This window comes from Accipiter gentilis, chromosome 33, assembly GCF_929443795.1.
Source record: "Accipiter gentilis chromosome 33, bAccGen1.1, whole genome shotgun sequence".
Lineage (NCBI taxonomy): Eukaryota > Metazoa > Chordata > Aves > Accipitriformes > Accipitridae > Astur > Astur gentilis.
Genome location: NC_064912.1, coordinates 17,228,350 through 17,244,961, shown reverse-complemented (window position 1 = coordinate 17,244,961; position 16,612 = coordinate 17,228,350). Strand labels below are relative to the sequence as shown.

The 16,612-nt window shown below is 56.7% G+C and overlaps 1 protein-coding gene across 8 annotated transcripts in view; it reads right to left on the bottom strand.

Annotated features, from left to right (window-relative positions):
- The window catches only part of MPRIP (myosin phosphatase Rho interacting protein), an 88,167-nt gene that overhangs the window by 46,467 nt on the left and 25,088 nt on the right, over nucleotides 1-16,612 (bottom strand). For all 8 annotated transcript variants that reach the window (XM_049791347.1, XM_049791351.1, XM_049791352.1 and 5 more), the window contains exons 4-5: nucleotides 6,364-6,515; nucleotides 3,214-3,298 (exon numbers count right to left, since the gene is read on the bottom strand). In XM_049791347.1, coding sequence (XP_049647304.1) covers nucleotides 3,214-3,298; nucleotides 6,364-6,515 — 237 coding nt within the window. The remainder of the gene's footprint in view (nucleotides 1-3,213; nucleotides 3,299-6,363; nucleotides 6,516-16,612) is intronic.

Genomic DNA, 16,612 nt, shown 5'->3' with positions numbered 1-16,612 from the left:
ACTCATTTAGGGTTTGGCTTTCTTCGTTAGCAGATGTTTTGCTGTTGTTGTATTAAGCTTCTGCATTAGCAGGTTATTTTCCTTAAAGCCATCAATAAATCAATGACAATTAACCCACTCCAAACTCCCTGGATTGTGGGAAGTTTCCCAGCTGCTTGTTCACTTTCAGGGCACGGGGAATCCAGGAGCGCCCACGCCAGCAGGCACGGGCTGAGGACACGGGCTGGGAAGAGCATCACCTCCATCCCCCCTCCCACAACAGCAGAGCCACCAGTGGGTTTTAGCCTTGAACCTCCAAATTGGTGTTTGCGGGGCTGCACCAGAGCCACCAAGGGATCTCCCAGGGAGCGGATCCTGGCTCAGTGCACAGCCACAACAAGCAGCAAATGACCCCAATTTTAAAAAAAAAAATCCCCTGGGAAATGTCACTCTAAAGGAATGCTATGTTGGAGGTAAACGATCCAGAGTTCGTGGGCATCCCACTTGGGAGGACCCTGCCTGAGCAGCAGGTCAGACCAGACGATCTCCAAGGTCCCCTCCAACCTCAACCACTCTCTCATTCATTGATCCCAAAGCCCAGAGATAATCACCAGCTCAGGATATATATTTTTATACATCCCTTATACACGCCCCCATATAATTATTTGTAGATATGTATTTAATTAGACAGAGATATGAAGGCCAAAAAGCAGTCTATAAGCAAGCAGAGAAATTAACTCTTTGCTGCTCAGCAGTATGAACAGCTCCAAAAAGGAGCATGCACCAAAATCAGCAAAACCAGCCTCCAGTTACTTTAAGTATGTCTGGGCATGCTCTGCTTACCTGAGCCTGCCGCACCCCTGTGCAAACCTGTCCTGCAACAGAGGGCAGCGCCTCAAACTCCAGATTTCAGCCCCAAATCCTGCCTCGATTTCCCAGGGACAGCAGGCAAAGGCAGCAAGCCCACTCTCTCTCCCACTGCCTGCATTGCGCTGCCAAAATACAGCAAAAGCTGCAAGAGAAACCTGCTCTTTTTCCCCTAAGACTGCAACCTGCTTGCAAAGCAAAGGTGAAAACACCTCTAGGATTGCAGCTAACAACTCCTGTCCAAAAATCTGCAGCTGGAGCAATATTCCCAGCTTCGCCTACATTGCTCCCACCCCAGCGATTTTGCAGGGGGAAGATGCAAAATGATGGGGGGAGCTGAAAATAGCCCTGATGCTCCAGGAGTGCCCAGCTGCAGCCAAGCTTTGCTGTAGCACAGACAAGGAAAAACTACACGGGAGTGAGAAAAAGCAGAAATATCCATTGGTTTAAGGTTTTTTTTTTAAATTACAAAGGTATCCGTCCCTCCCTGGGTGGCTCTCAGACACGATCTGCTGCCGGATTAGTGTGCGGCCGTCTTTAGAAGGAAATTAGGCTTTCTCCACCAGCACAGAGAGAGTGAGCTGAACAGCAGCCAACTTCAGGAGAAGCCATTTCACAGAGGGGTATTTGGTGCTGATTTTCACCCCAGCATCCCCTTTCCTTCCCCGGACCAGCCACCTGCATTGGCACGATTGGGAGACAGAGGAAGGATGCTTCTTCTGCCCCTACAAGTTGTTTGTGAGTGCTTGACACAGCTCTGCATCTGTCCAGCAGCAGGTCCCACATGGAGATTGGTTTTGCAAAAGTGAATTTGAGCCTTTTTCTGGAAGCAATGGGATGGAGAGAGCAGAAGGAAGGTAGCAAGCAGGATGGGGCTTGGGGTGGGGTGGTCTGCCCTAAGCCAAGGGGGGGAAAAGTGCCACCAGGCTCCGTGCTCATCCCATCCCCAAGCACCTGGGGAGGCTGTCTGCCCGCAGGGAGCCAGCATCCTTCTCGCAGCCGCTTCCCTTATTTGGTGCTCAGGAGCTCGGATCCTGTATGGTTTCCAAGAAGTTGCCATGGCAATGCAATGTAACCCAGAATGATGTTTTTCTGGCTCTGCGCCCCTTCTCCTCTCCGCCCCGTCCCCTTCCTGAATGCAGCCTGGGTTTAGTGTTGCACCAGGGATGGGGTGAGCATCCCTGCCCTGCTGCATCAGCTCGCTGGGGTGCCCCAGCTATGGCAGCCCCCTCCCTGGGGCTTGAGGATGGGCAACTCGTAAGACATCAGCTCTTGGCCATGGAAGGAGGTATTTTCCCTGGAGCATCACCAGAGCCAGCAGTCAAGGGGCTGTGATGACCCCAGCCCTTGGCAGGGAGTGGCTCAGACATCCAGCTTAGTGTGCAAAAAAGGATCATCTTCCCCCAATTTTTTTTTCCCATTGCCCAGAACCTCTTTATCTGGTGCAGTGGTAGAAACTTGATTCAAACAAATGCCATACAAAACCCACCCATGGCCAGGTCTGCACCAGGACCATCCTGGGGACTTCATCGAAGGAGACCTGAAAACCGGGGCTCAGGGGAGCCCCGATGCCATTTTCAGTCCCCCAGGGCCGCAGACCGGCTTGGCCGGAGGAGCCCTCCCAGCTGGTCCCCCACGGCGGTGGGACGCATGCCCGGAGGTCAGGCAGCCTCAGGGACGCGGCTGTTCTCAGCCCCGGCAAGGGACAAGGGTGGCCTTGGGGTCACGTTCCCCATCTGTGGGATTCTCCCCCACTCTGGCCACGTGGGAGCCCAGGAGGAACGAGTGAGTCATGGCCAGCCCCGCTTTTTACCATTTATAGTCAAAGTGAGCATGAAGCCACCGCCGGGTCCCTGGAGAGCCTGGCTCCGGCCCCCGGAGCTCCCAGCCTGGCCCTGGCCTTTAGTATTTTCCTTTCATTCCCAGTATCTCTGGGGTCATCTCAAAGGGGGTAACCGGAGCCCGATGGAATTTCATCCTGTTTCTGCCGAAATGGCCCGTGAACAGCCAGCACCTCTTCCCGGTCCCCCACGGGGACCACGCGGCATTGCGGCTGCTCCCAGGACAGCACGTGGAGGGCTGGTGCCACAAGACAGCACCCGGGGAGGTAAAACGTGGCCCCAGAGCAGCCAGAAAAGCAGCAGCAGCAGCGTGTGACCCTGGGAAGCGATGACCAGGAATTAATTCACACCGTCCTGCTGCCCTGGTTCACCCAGGCTCTCGCCCTCTGTGCAGGCAGCATCAGAGGGCTGGCAGCCCACTGGTCTGGCTGGTTTGGGGGGGGATCTTCCCTGGGAGCAGAGCAATGCCGTGGCCCTGAGAAAGAGGGAAGGGACTGGGCAACAGCATGCGTCCCCCTGGGGTTACCTGGGGAGTTGGGGGCTCTACCTTCCTCTTCTTCTTCTGATTCTGCTTGTTTGTCCTTGGATAGACTATCAGCATCTCCAGCCACCTGCAGGCAGAGAAAGGAAAAGGTGAGGTTTGTGCCGAAGGGCAGCACGCAGGGACGGGAGCGATGCTCGCGCTCTACCACGGGGTGTAAGGCAGCTTCCCACAGGCTGAGGACCCCAAAGCTGTTCCCCCACCATGGGTGGCTCTGACCACACTGAAACACTGTTCCATCCCGCCTCTGGGGCAAGTTGCCTGCAGCTCCAGAGGTGGAGCATCTGCGGTTTACCCCTAACCCCAGCCTTCTGGGGTTTGTAACTTGACCATAAGCACAACCCCAAGCTGGAGCTGGGCATACAGAGGAGCTCAGTTTCTCCAACCTGGTCAGGGTCAATGTGGTAAACAGTACCCAGAAATCATCCCAACCAGCTCCTGGGGGAAAAATCAAGGCAGGACAGAAGGGGAGGAGGGATGATGCTGGGGTGCTTTGGCTCAAACCCCACTTGCTGCAAGAGTGAGGCCACGGCCAAGGCTCACATGGGACAGGGATTCAAGGATCCTGAAAGACAGCCGAGAGGGACAGAGCCTCCAGCAAGACCTTCCCCCTTCGGTGATGCCAATGCCTGTACACTGCACACAAAGCGCTTTTGTCCAAGAAAGAGCAGCGTGAACTTGGCATTGCGAAGTCCATCCCCTGCACAAGTCGCTTGTTTGGGGGGACCCTCCTGTGCCCTCCCCGCTGTGGCCTGACGACCTGCCCCTGCATCTCTGCGAACTCACGGGGATCCGTGGACTGCTGGGAAACATTCCTGCTTCAGTTGTCCCTGCTTCCCTCTCCTGTTCCCCCCACTTCGCACGCTGCTGCTGTAAAGCGTTTTGAGATGACCACATCAAGTGGGTTTTGGTTAAGCAATAAATGCCAGAAGCATGCAACAAACGTAAAACAAATTCTCCCCCGGCTGGGGAAATCTTCCTGTCGTGCTGCAACTGCAAATGAAACCCGCCTGGCTTGGACCCAGAGTGGGACTGTTTTGGGATGATTAATGCTTGCAGTCAGGAGCAAACGCGCTCCTTCAAAATCCAGCGCCGGGCCAATGAACAATAAATCAGCCCCACCTTGCTCTGCAATGCCTCTCCCTCCCGCACGGCTGGCAGGACCGGCAACAAAAGGCTGAGCTGCGAACTGGAGCATGGGGAGAGGGAGAACAGAGCCAGGCATGGGGTTTGGTCATGTTTTGGGGCACAGCCATCGCTCCCACCTTGGCCAGGGGAGAGGAACCAGCTCCCCCCCTGCCATGGTCCCCCCACGCCTCTGCACCCTGGCTCGACAGCCGCCGCAACCCCACTGCTGCAAATGGGGCTGGGGGGGGGCAGCCGTGTATGGAAGGGGGAATCACCCACGCTCGCATGTCTCCGTGGAGCAGGGAAGTTTCAACGCATGAAAACATGTATCTGATCAAAATCCCAAGCTCTTGGTAGAAAAATACCTATTTCAACCGGTATTTACCAAAACGGGGGGAGTCACAAGCAAAGAAAAGGCTTGGAAATAGAAATCATCTCAACTGAAAGCACTGACTCTGCTGCTGCCAGGGCTGTGCCTTGGGAAGAGTGGGAAAGAGCGAGCGCTTCAGCCCTTCAACTTTCTGCTCTAGTTTCAAATGTCAACCAAATCTGGGAGGGAGGCACCAAGCTCCAGACATCCCACGTGGGAAATGCTCACAGATGAGCAGCAGCACTGTTGCAGTCTGTTGCTGAGTGCCAGCGGCTCGGCTCTCCTGCAGCTCTGCACCCTCACCAGCGCTGGCTTCAACCCAAGCCGGCATGCGAGCGATGGACGAGGGTGTTTCTAGGTCACCATCCAACACCTGGAGTTAGGAAATCTACCGCAATTTGCTCATTTTAGTGGCCTAATCTTCAGCGTTGCTGAGCAACTGCATCCCAGTGGCAGGAGCTCCTGTGAGTGATGATATTTTAATCGTTCTTGGAGGTCAGATCCTCCACTGGGACCAGGGGGGGTGGGCTGCGTCCACCCCCTCTGCCAGCCTGCCCGCAGGGAGTGAGCGGGGCGAGGTGGGTGCTGTGAAGGCGAGTCTGAATGGGGATGGGGTAAATGCAGAGTGGGCAGCCCCAGGAGGCCACGTCTGCCCAGGGATGGACGAGGACCAGAAGGTATATGGTGCTCGGGGTTGGACACGCCAGCCCCAGGACTACGGGACCTGCGGCTGGTGTGGGGACAGGACCTGCGCCGGCAGGCTGGGTGCCTGATCGGATGCTGTCCTAAAAGCACCATGGGGTCACCCCAGCACCCATCAGCTCCAAGCCTGTCCTGGTGTTCACCCAACAGCCAAGTAAAATAGCCCGGTCAGTAAATAGCTGCTTTCTGCTGGGGCTGAAGCTGCCATGGGCAGCACAGGAGCACCTCAGCATCAGATGCACCCTCTGAGCATCCCACAGATGCTCCAGTGTAGCTCAGGTCAATCCGGGGCTAAACACCGCTGGGAGCATTGTTCTGCAGCGGGGAGCAGGATATTGCCCAACGGCAGACAACAAAACTGACCTGAAAACGGTGGCCTTCCTAAGTAACGAGTGACTCAGGAGCATCTTAGCTGCAGCACCTCGCCAAGGCTTCCAGCAGAGGCTGAGTTTCCTTGAGCACTGGCTCTGAAATGTGTCCAGTATATTGGGAAGCCTCAGACTTCAGCCCAGCACGGCTGAACACGCACACTAGGCGTGGAGGAAGGACTTAAATAATTTGCCGGTGTACAGGTCTCTGCTGAAGTCAGTGCTTATGCTCACACCATAAATCTGGTGGCTTGGAGAGGGGGCTCAGGCCCCCCCTCTGCTGCAGAGCACCAGGCAATGGCAGGGGTCTGCCAGGCAGGGGAGCAGGGAAGGGGAAAGAAACCCTGTCCTTGCCAAAAAGATGGAGGAGACTGGAGCTGACTGCAAGGCAGCAGCTACAGCCAGCCTCCAGGACTGTCCCTGCAGCAGGCTGTGATCATCGCTTGGGCATCAGCCTGGGTATGAACTGCCACAGCACCCGGCCTTAGGCAAGGTCCTGCCTGCCCTCCTCTTCCTCCCAGCTAAGGGAAGAGCCACATGGCAGCTCAGCCCCAGACTTGCACTCACCCACTGATGATCTCCTTGTTCTCGGCCCGGATGAAGTGCTCCTTCTCCGGCGTCAGGATGCACAAGGAGAATTTCTGCCCCGTCCGGCTCTCCCCATCCACCACATCCGTGCACTGGTTCATGTTGATGGTGCCCTGCGGGAGGGTTGTCGGCTGCGAGGGAAAGGAGAAAGGAGTAATGTTTAAGGAGAGAAGAACAGATGAGTGCAGAGTTGAACCCTAAAACCTCTCACGGTGGACAGTGGGATCCTACACACCAAGATGCTCTGCCCACGGGTACCCAGGCCCATCTGTGCACCACGCTGGCACGCAGCAAAGCCCTGTGCCGCACATCTGGGGACAGAGACCAGCAGGCACGACCCCTGCCAGCCCAGTCCACTGCTACCACCGAGACACTTCTCCTATGCCAAACAAAGGATGGCTGCCCTGCTGCAGCATGGGGACACCAAGGCAAGGCACTGAGTCGCCAGCTTTGGGTTTGCAGCTGCCATTTTACCATGTGGCATGGTGGGGTGGCACCAGGGGACAGAGGGTGGCAAAGCAGCACGGCCCCACCGCCCTCAGCACAGAATGGCTCAGGCACCTTAGACAGACACGCGTGCCAGGTTTTTCCCATTAAAATTAACAATACACGGAGTTTGCCAGGGAAGGACCGCAGCACGGAAGGGATATTGTTTGTCTGACGGGCTTTGCAAACACAGTCACCTCCCAGCCCCCTTGCTCCCAGCAGACACAGTGGAGTGGGACAGGCGGTGGCCCCCCTGGCCCGAGGGGATGCAGAGGGACCCGGAGGGGTGTCAGCACTGACAAGAACTGACAGGTCCATCTGGAGCGGCGGCGGCTCATCCGATTACAGTGCGGCCACCCGCTCCCAGTGCACGGTGCCCGTAACCCTCCCTCCCTGAGCAGCAATGTCATGTCTCCCTCATCCCCAGCCTACCTGTGCCCCACCAGGTTCGGTGACACTGGGGTCCCCCCTGCATCCCAGTGATGAACCTGGGGCATAAATGACTGGGTGGAGGGACCCCTCCAAGCTGCCAGTAGTGCTAAAGGAGCACCCAAAGCAGCCCACAGCCACCTCCTCACCCCACTAAAGCTTCCTTGCACCCTCCAGATGGCCGGGCTAACGGGGAGACAGATTTTTGGCAGACACCGTTAAGGTTTTTACCATGGAAACCAGCTCCCCTGCCAGTAAAACCTCTCCAAAAGCAGCCTGTGCCACACAAAGAAGGGGCGATTGAGGAAAGCTCGATGGCCCCAGCCTACAACCCCAGGAAATTCAGATCAGCCCCCCGAGGCCTCCGATTTACCCATCTGTGAGCCATAGGAAATAGCCCCCTTCCCCAGGAAAAGGGCTTTCCCTGCATCTGCATGCCTGGGTGGAAACATCCCACAACAGTCCAGGGGAGACATGGAGCCATCACGGGTGCTGCAGCATCAGTGCCCTGCATGGGCACACAAACGGGACCGGTCGTACATCAGGGACACCAAAATCTCTTTTCCTTCGTGGAAACCAGCATCAGCATCCACAGACCCCAAGGGATGAAGAGAGGGAGGGGAAGCAAAGCCAAGCCCAGACCCCCAGCACGATGCATGCCCAGCCGCCCGCCCTGCACTGTGGCGGATAGTCGGCTCCTAAGAGGATTTTTTTGTCTTAGACAGCAAAAATAAAACCCCATTTTCTGGGAGCTACAAAAACCCAACGGAAAAACTTTCTCCTGTTCCAAGTGGAGCCTTAGAAACGTTTTTGTCTCGCTGGCCTTTGGCACAGCCAAGGCCTCCAGGACTGTAAGGCCTGGATCCGACCCCCTTCCCCACCCAGAACATTTTTGCACCAGGGAAAACAACCAAGACAGGGAAAAAAGGGGATGAGGGCGGCTCCAGGAGGGAGGCCCAGTCCCTCATGGGGACCCCAAAACACTCGGTCCCTCTTGCCACAGGCACCCCTCAACTCCCCGGGAGGCCCCGCAGGGACGTGGCAGGGAGCTGGCACAGGAGGAGAGGAGGAGATGACTCCCTGCAAAACCCGCCTGCTCTCCTCCCTCTTTAACCCCACGGCAGCGTTCGGGGTGGCTTCCCCCACCGCTCACACCCAGCCCTGACCCAAGCGTGCCCAGAGCGGAGGAGCCGGTTTGGGGACCCCACACCGCCGGGCCGGCCCTGTGAAGTGGTTTTGCCAACACACTCCTCCTCGCAAGGGTGAACGCTGGCATCTCACGCAGCCCGACGGATGGGTCCCCGTCTGCCACCGTGTCTCCGAGCCAGGATCCCAGGAGAGGGGCTGCGAGCAAAGCTGGGGCTGCCCCCCGCCTTGCATCTATGGCCGGGGACAGGACAGGCACCAGGGACAAACCCACCATTCCATGGCAGCCCCCCCTGCACCCCCACACCTCTCGGCAGCAGATGAAACCTGACGGACCAGCAGCCTTGCTCGGGATGTAAATTCCTTTACACTATTTATTTCCTTCCTTGGAGGCAGCGCAGGCACTTTGAAGCAAAGCGAAATGCAAATGGTGCGAGGTGGAAACGCGCGCGCGCACAGATGCAAACTCCACCGAGGAAAAGGACGAGGCTCGGGCAGTGCTGCACCCCAGGAGCACCTTGAAAACGGCCGGGGATCCCTGGAAGAGTTGCTGTTGACGGCGTAAGGCTGCTTTCCCTAAGGAACCAGGAGAACAGGGACAGCCCTGACGTGGTGCCAAAGCTGTGGGGTGGGAGGCATGGGAGCAGGAGAGATGGGAGAGGCTTTGCAGCAGGAGATGAGGACACATGGACCCCTTTCTCGCCTCTGAGCACCCATTTCTGTGCTGGGGGGTTTCTCAGGGCTGGGAATCCCTGGGGAAGGACAAAAAGAGCTGGTCCCAGGCCAGGTGAGGACTGCGCGGCTCTGGCAACTAGAAGGGAATAAATAAATGCAAAAGCAGGGAGGTATTATACAGCAGAGACACCAAAACAATAACAAGGCTGGGACTTCAACCAGCCCTTTGAAGAGCAGATGCTTTGATACGAGGTCAAACCCAGCATCGGACCCTGGGGAGGCTTCGCGTCCAGGTGAGGCAGGAGTGGACGCTCAGGCTCGGCTCCAGCTCCAGCTGCTGGCTTCTGCTGGTCCCCACCTCGGGGACAGACCTGTCCCCAGGCGCCGGCCCTGCCTTTGCCATTTCCCATGCTGTTGTCAATGGGATGGAGCACGCAGCTACCCCGCCACTGGATCTGGTGCCTGGGTATGTCTTTTAACTGGGGGGAGGAGTGGAAGCACAGCAGGGTGTACCAGCAGAGGACACCATTACGGGCACCATCATGAACACCAGCTCTCCTCGGTGCCACCGGCCACTTAGAGCCTGGTGAGCGGAGCAGCCCCCCACCGCTCGCTGGCACGGGGAAGGCAGCACCCGCACCATATGAGCAGCTACAGCTCTCCACACTGCCAGTATCAGCAGAAGAACCAGAGCCAAGAAACAATTGCGCTGCTGTTTCCCTCTGGTATGACAGATCGGTATTTACACACACACGTGCTCGCAGCGTCCCCCTCTATACTACACAAAGCCTATAGTACGCTCTCCTCCTCCTCCTCTCCCTTCCTGGGTGCCCAGGACACAAGTCACGCTGTGCTCTCCACATCCACAAACCCAGCAGCCTCCGGACAAGATGCAGGGACTTTTGCATGGATGCTCTTAGGATGCAGAGCCCAGCAACTGCAGCAGCCCCCACCTTGGACAGTGGAAAGGAGGGAAAGCAAGAACAGGGAGCTCTTACAAGCCCAGAGGAAGAAATCCCAAGAAATCCCCATTACTGGGGAGACCCAGGTGCTGCGGCAGGAGGGTGCACAGTGCTGGACGCTCTGTGGGCAACGAACTCACAGGCGCGGGGGCTGATGCTGTAAATCAACATGGTTTATCTGCAAGAGTCCCTCATTTCCATACTGTTTTGCAGGGCTGAGGTAGAAATACAGGATTATTTAGATTCAAAAATTTCCAAATTTTCTCCAAGTACCTGCCCCATAATTTCTAACACGTGTGCATTGTAGGACCTCAATCCAAAATACAAGGGAGTTTCGCTCAGAAACTGTACACAAGATGTCTTCTGAACAGGTAACCCAGCGGTCAAGCTCCCAAGGAGCGGCTCTGCCACGGCCTCGGCGGGACACGGCCAATGCCCACGCCATTCTCCAGAGCTATTACACAACGTGGGTTAATGAAATCTGGAACACAACCTTTAAAGAAAGGCGATGGGGCAGGGGGAGGAGGAAACCAAACAAAAGGGACATTTTACTTTCTGCCAAGAACCAGGAGGGGAAGGGAAAAAAAAAAAACCACCACAACCATTTGTCTATCTCGCATGGCGGGCTGGTTGCCTTGGCACCGGGACTCGGCCATCCCGGGGGAGATCGCAGCTCTGCTGTCCCGCTCCACTGCGACGTTGCCCGAAAAGAGCTCGGGCTCTGGCTGGCTCTGCCCTGGCTCCCAGCACCACCCCAGAGCAGCAGCAAACCTCCGGCGCCTGGGGAAGAGACATCCACGCTGCTTCCATAAACGCTTCTTGACAAATGTTAATTCTCCGAGCTAAAATATTCATGAGGGTGGCTGCCGACGAGCGCGCTGCTCATTCGCAGCACTCCCGAGTCCTCTGCAAAGGCAGCTGCAGTGTTCGCTAAAAGCTTCACCCATCCCCAGTGCCCAGGCTCGGCTGATCACAGTGCTCGAGGCGGGATGCGAGCGGGATCTTGGCTGGGCAGCGCCGTGGGAGGGAGCAAGACTCCGCTGCCGCATCGCCACGGGCGCATCGGAGCAACATGGAGACAACCATGCCTTGGGGCGAGGGCAGCAATGCAGCTTGGACAGGCAGCTCCCGGCACCGGCGCGGTATGGGGAGCCCGCACCGCAGCCACGTCCACCATTCCCACCCGGAGGCCATCAGCAAGAAACCACCAACTCCTTGAAAAGTCAAAGGGAGCTCCCTTTTCAGCTGTGCGAGGCTATACACGGCCTCCCTAAATCCCAGCTGGGGATGCACCCGTGCATGCACCATGGCTGCTGGGTGCTGCTGCTGGAGCACCCAGCCTGCCGGTGCTGGCAGGGCAGCCACGATGTGCCCCGAGCTGCCCAGGCGCCGGGCAAACGGGGCTGGCACAGCAGCAGGGCTTTAATGAGCGTTTTAGGCTTCCTGCCACTAGGCATAAGGCTATCGATATGGCCACAACGCGACCGGAGCTCTGCAGTGGGCAGATTTTATTACACTTATAGATCGTCTAACAGGCTGAGCATCCTGGATTTATTAAATTAGACAAAGGCTCATGAAAACGACCTCTGCAGGCTCTTTCCCACCTGCAGCCTTCCCATATCAGCAACTACAGCTCAGTGAAGCCACTGAGAAACCTCCAGCTTGCTCGGGCTGTGCACCAGGCAATAGAAAAGCAGGTTTTTACTGTTGGCAAGGGAACGCAACAGAGGTATCAAGCAACGCGCATCCCTCTGCATGCGCACCTCGTGCCCCTGTGCAAGAAACAGGGGAAGATGTCCCTCCATCTCACTGCTGCCTGGACTCTCCAGCCAGCCAGAAGCCGTCAGCCCCTTTCACAGATGGAGGCACAACCGGTGCTCTGCAGATGTGCCTTTGGCATGTGAGCAAACCTGGCTCACGGTGCCACCAGCAGCCACCCCGTCCCAGTGCCAGGAGGGGACTGGACACCTGCCCTGGTGTGCAGCTAGTGATGCAGAAACACCCTCCCAGTTGGATAAATGCCGTAACGCTTACCCCAGCCCCATCACGGCATTTCTCCACTGTTGGCCCCTGCTTGCTCATCACAGGCACCGACAGCAGGCTCCTGAAATTTGTTTTGCTGGAGGAGCTCCCCCCAGCCGCAAATCACCCACCCCAAGGAACCAGCTTGGGGAGGTGGCCTTGGAGGATGGGTTAGCAAGCTCCATGCATGCCTATTCCTGCACACCGGGCTCCTATAGAGCCCTCCCGAGCCGCTACCAAGAGATAAAACAACATCAGCTCCATTTTCGCCCGGGGGAAAGAATTTTCTTCCCCGAGAGCAATTTGGGGAGGGGGCGAAGTGCAGGGGCTGGGCAGATGAGTTCAGCCAGGGGCCACTTTTAAGCAGAGTCGGTGTTTACGTCCACAGACAGCGAGTCTAAACACTGAGCGAGGCTGCGAGCCGGCCGTGAGCTGCCTGCGAACTGGCTGCGAGCACCCTCAGGCTCCTCTCCCACCCAGCACCAACCTCAGCAAACCACGGGGAGCACCCATCCTGGGGGGGGGTTTGCCACCAAGGCAGCAAATTTGGGGCCATGCTTCCCACCCGCAGCCCTGTCCCCATGGACACCCATGCGGGGAACACACGCTGGAGCAGAGCAAGCCCGACCGGGGCTGCGCGGGAGGCTGAAGCTGGCTTATCTTGGCCTTATATGGCGATTTTCGCGCCGCTCTTGCAGCTCCCAGCTGCTCCCCACCCCAAAGCGGGGTCGGGAGCTGACAGCCAGAGCCTAGCCTGCCTCTTTCCTGTTAACCTCTTTCCTGCTGAACGGCCTCCAAGGGGTCTGTGCACGATGGGGATGGTCGTATTCTGTCCTGACACAATCACCCGCACCAAGCAGGGAGGGTCAGCAAACCCGATAGTGGTCACCGAGTGGGTGCAACCTCTCTCGGCGCTGGGGTCCGACCCTCCGGGTCCTCAGCAGCATCCCCAAATCCAGGGAGCCCTTCAGGGGAGCTTGCACCCGTGCACACGCGTGCTCCACGTCCAACGCTGCTGGAGGGGAAGAGGGACAGAAGATGCAGAGAACGTCGGCACTGTGATGGGAACAAGAGCAAGGTACCACCGGAATGGGGGTCGAGGAGCCACTCTGAGCTGCCACCCCAGCTCTTTGGGGACCCAAGCAAAAGCCCAGCATTGCACAAAGAGCTCGGAGCAGCTGCTCAAGCCACATCTCAGCTCTTGGGGGACCAAAGCAGAAGACCAGCATTGCAAAGGCACTTGCCAGCCCAGCCATGCTGCAGGCACCATCTCGCAGCCCTGCAAACCCAAGAGTTATTCTTCCCTCTCCAGGATTCAAATGCATTTAAAATGCAAAATGTCCTCCTCCCCTCCTAGGAGGGGGGTGGGAGGAATACATGATAACAGATCCGACCCCATCTGCTCACAGCTGCCAGCGTGGCATCTTCTCCACTCCCCGACATGCAAGCACAACAGCTACACAGCCAAGGGGAAGCAAATATCTGCAGCATTCAAGCGACTTGTCATGGTAATCAGCCCGATCGCAAAAGCCCGGCAAGACCACGTGCCAGGACGGTACATGTGGTGAGGGACCAGAGCTTGGTGCAGGGACTATGGCAGACAAGTTGCGTAGAGAGGGAAACTAAGTCGTTTGGGGGTGGGAAGGGAAGGAAAGGAGGGCTTCATTTGCATCTTGATATTTGAATTTTAAATTGCACTGTTCCAAATTGGCCTTGTCAACTTTATTCTCCACCCCCTTGGTGTAGGAGACAAGTCCCAGGCTGTCCCTGCACCGCACGCTGCCAGGCACACACGTGCGGGGGCTCACCACCACCTTCGTGCACGCCGGCTCACACGTCCCTCCCCAGGAACAAAGGGCTTCACCAAAACATCAGAAACCACATCCCCATAGCAGGACTCGTAAGGTCACCCGCACGCTGAGGGTCACAGACACAGTGATGCCAATTTTGGAGACAGCCCAGGAGGTGGAAAGCTTGGATGGAGGGAGGGTGATCTCCTCCTGTCTTGACCAGCCACCCAAGCCCCGTTCAACCTCAGCTAGAACTGGATTTCTGCTTCATGGGGGTGAGGGAAATGGCCTGAGCATCTGCCCCAACATCGGCTGTGCTGGAGAGCCGAGGCCGAACTGGGGCAGGCTCTGCCCAACAGCCCAGGCTGGCTCCATTAACCCGTCACGCCAGGGCTGAGACTGCTGCATTGACTCTCCAGAGACCTTTTGCTTTTGAGCCTAGAGTTGGGTAGAAAAACTGGTGAGAGGGGCAATGCCCTCACTCAGGATCCTTACAGCAGCTACGCAAAGGTGCGAAAGACATTTAAGTGAAAAGGGCTTTGCATCTTGGGGAAAACCTTAGGAAATGAACCCAGCGCAAAGCTCCCTCAGTGCTTGATTTTGAAGCCAGTTTTCTTGCAAAGTGGGAAAATAACTGCAGTTGATGTTAGCTTCAACGTTATTTACAGCACCAATATAAGAGCAAATAAAATGGCAAGACATTTCCCGGTGTCCAAATAGAAGAAAAAACTTTCCGTTTCACATGAATTACAAATTTTCATTTTTTTCACTAAAACACAGAAATAGAAGAAGGAAAGCACTAACTTGCAATGGACAAAGTCAGCAGAAGCCTCTCAGCAAAGCTCTGCTGAACACTTTTATAGGACACAGGATTAGACCCACTCAACCCAACTCCATCCGACCAGTTGACCCAATGCTGTACCACAGGGCCATGGCTGCGGTTTCTCCCCAGTTTGGCTGCTTTTGGGCTCAGCTGAACTGAAGATTTGCTCAGCAGATTTTGCTTTACAGTGGATAAAGGCAATTTATTCGTGGCCAACACCTCCCACCCCACCATGCATTACACAGGTCACCCCATGCCCGCCTGCTCTCCCTTCTGCTGGGAAATAGCGGGCTCCAGTCTGGCTGCAGCAAAGCGGACACCGGTTACGTCCCACGTTGGATATCTCCTGCAGGAACCATGCACTACGGCACTGACACCAAGGTGGGGTTTCCCCCAAGCCCCCACCTTCACCCCCGAGGTCTGTCAATACAGCATCTTGCACCAGCGCTCACTGACTGCAAACGAGGAGAGGACAACCCCGCAGCCGATCGGCAGCACCAGATCCGCTGGAGGCTCAGGCAACTCCCACGGGTGCAGATGCTTCAGTGGAAGTTCTTGAATCCGGCCAAATTAGCCTGGAAATCTCATTATTCCCCAGCATTGCTCTTATGAGCTTTGCAGAGTTTCCTGCTGGGCTGGGAATACCACACAGCCGGGCTCCCAGGGCGCTCAGGGTTCTGCAGCTGGAGGTGCGAGGGCGACCCAAGCAGAAGAGGTTGCGTTGGGCTGGGTTGGTCAACCAAACAGCTGTCGCATCCTGCACCCCATGCCTCAACCCTATAAAAAAAAAAAACCCATACCTGCTCTGCGTTGCTCCCAGCAGCTTCCAGACAAGCTTGGATTCTGCAGACTTTCCCAAAAGCCAAGGCAAGCAGCTGGAGAGCATTTTCCAACCTTTGACCATTAGCCATCCCACCGAATGGCACAAAATGGGAGGCTTTTTGGCCAAGAAAAGCAGTCCCACGGAGGAAAGCTCCCAACAGGTACACACAGCTGTTGCAGGGCAAAGAGACCACCCGGCAACAATTCAAGGTGGGCTTTGCTGCCATATGTAAGATTGTGGTGGAGGCACTGATGCAGACAGCAGAGCCGTCTTAGCTGAGCAGGCACCGCCGGGTTCAAAGGCAAACGGCACCCGAGGGGAAAAGTGCTTTGGCCACCTGCAACAGCCAGGGACAAAGGCTGGGAATAACATACCAGGCTGCCAGAACCATCCCCATGTCGCAGGGGATCAGCGTTTTCTCCTTGAACCTGCTGCTCCCATCTGGCTCCTGCACTTGCAGAAGAATTCAGGGAGAGGAGCGAGTTCATGGCCGTGAGCTGCTCCCAGGAGCACTCCCCGCAACCTCTCCTTTGGGAGCAGCCGTTCAGCCCCATCGGAGAGAAGCAATCTGGGGCTGGTGCACCTGAAGGGGATGAGCCCGAGGAGGTTTCTCCATCCCCCATGCCTGGGACAAGAGACTTCACCCCCCAGCATCAGCCTGTGCATGGCATTAACTGCCCGTGCAAACCAAACACCCCCTTCCTCCACACATCTGCTCTGTCCATAATCCTCGTCCCTCCCCTAATGGGAAAGCAGCCAGAAAAGCGAACCAAAATCCTAATTATATCCCAGTAGCTCCCCAGTGCCCCGGTGATCTGCTGTGACTTTATCGATGCAGTTGCAGCAGGGCTGATGAAACAAGGAGGAAAGGGCCAAGGCTGGGCGTGCTCCAAAAACCCACCCTTTCTCCCCAGCCGCAAGCATAACAACGGGTGGAAATCCCGTGCAAGCTCAGGGTGCTGCCGGGACATGTCTAAAACCAACCTGTGCTCCTGTCCCCTCCGCCTCCTCTCCCCAGGGACCCTGTCACCCACGGCAAAGGAAACACTGCAAGCATCGCTGTATGGAAACC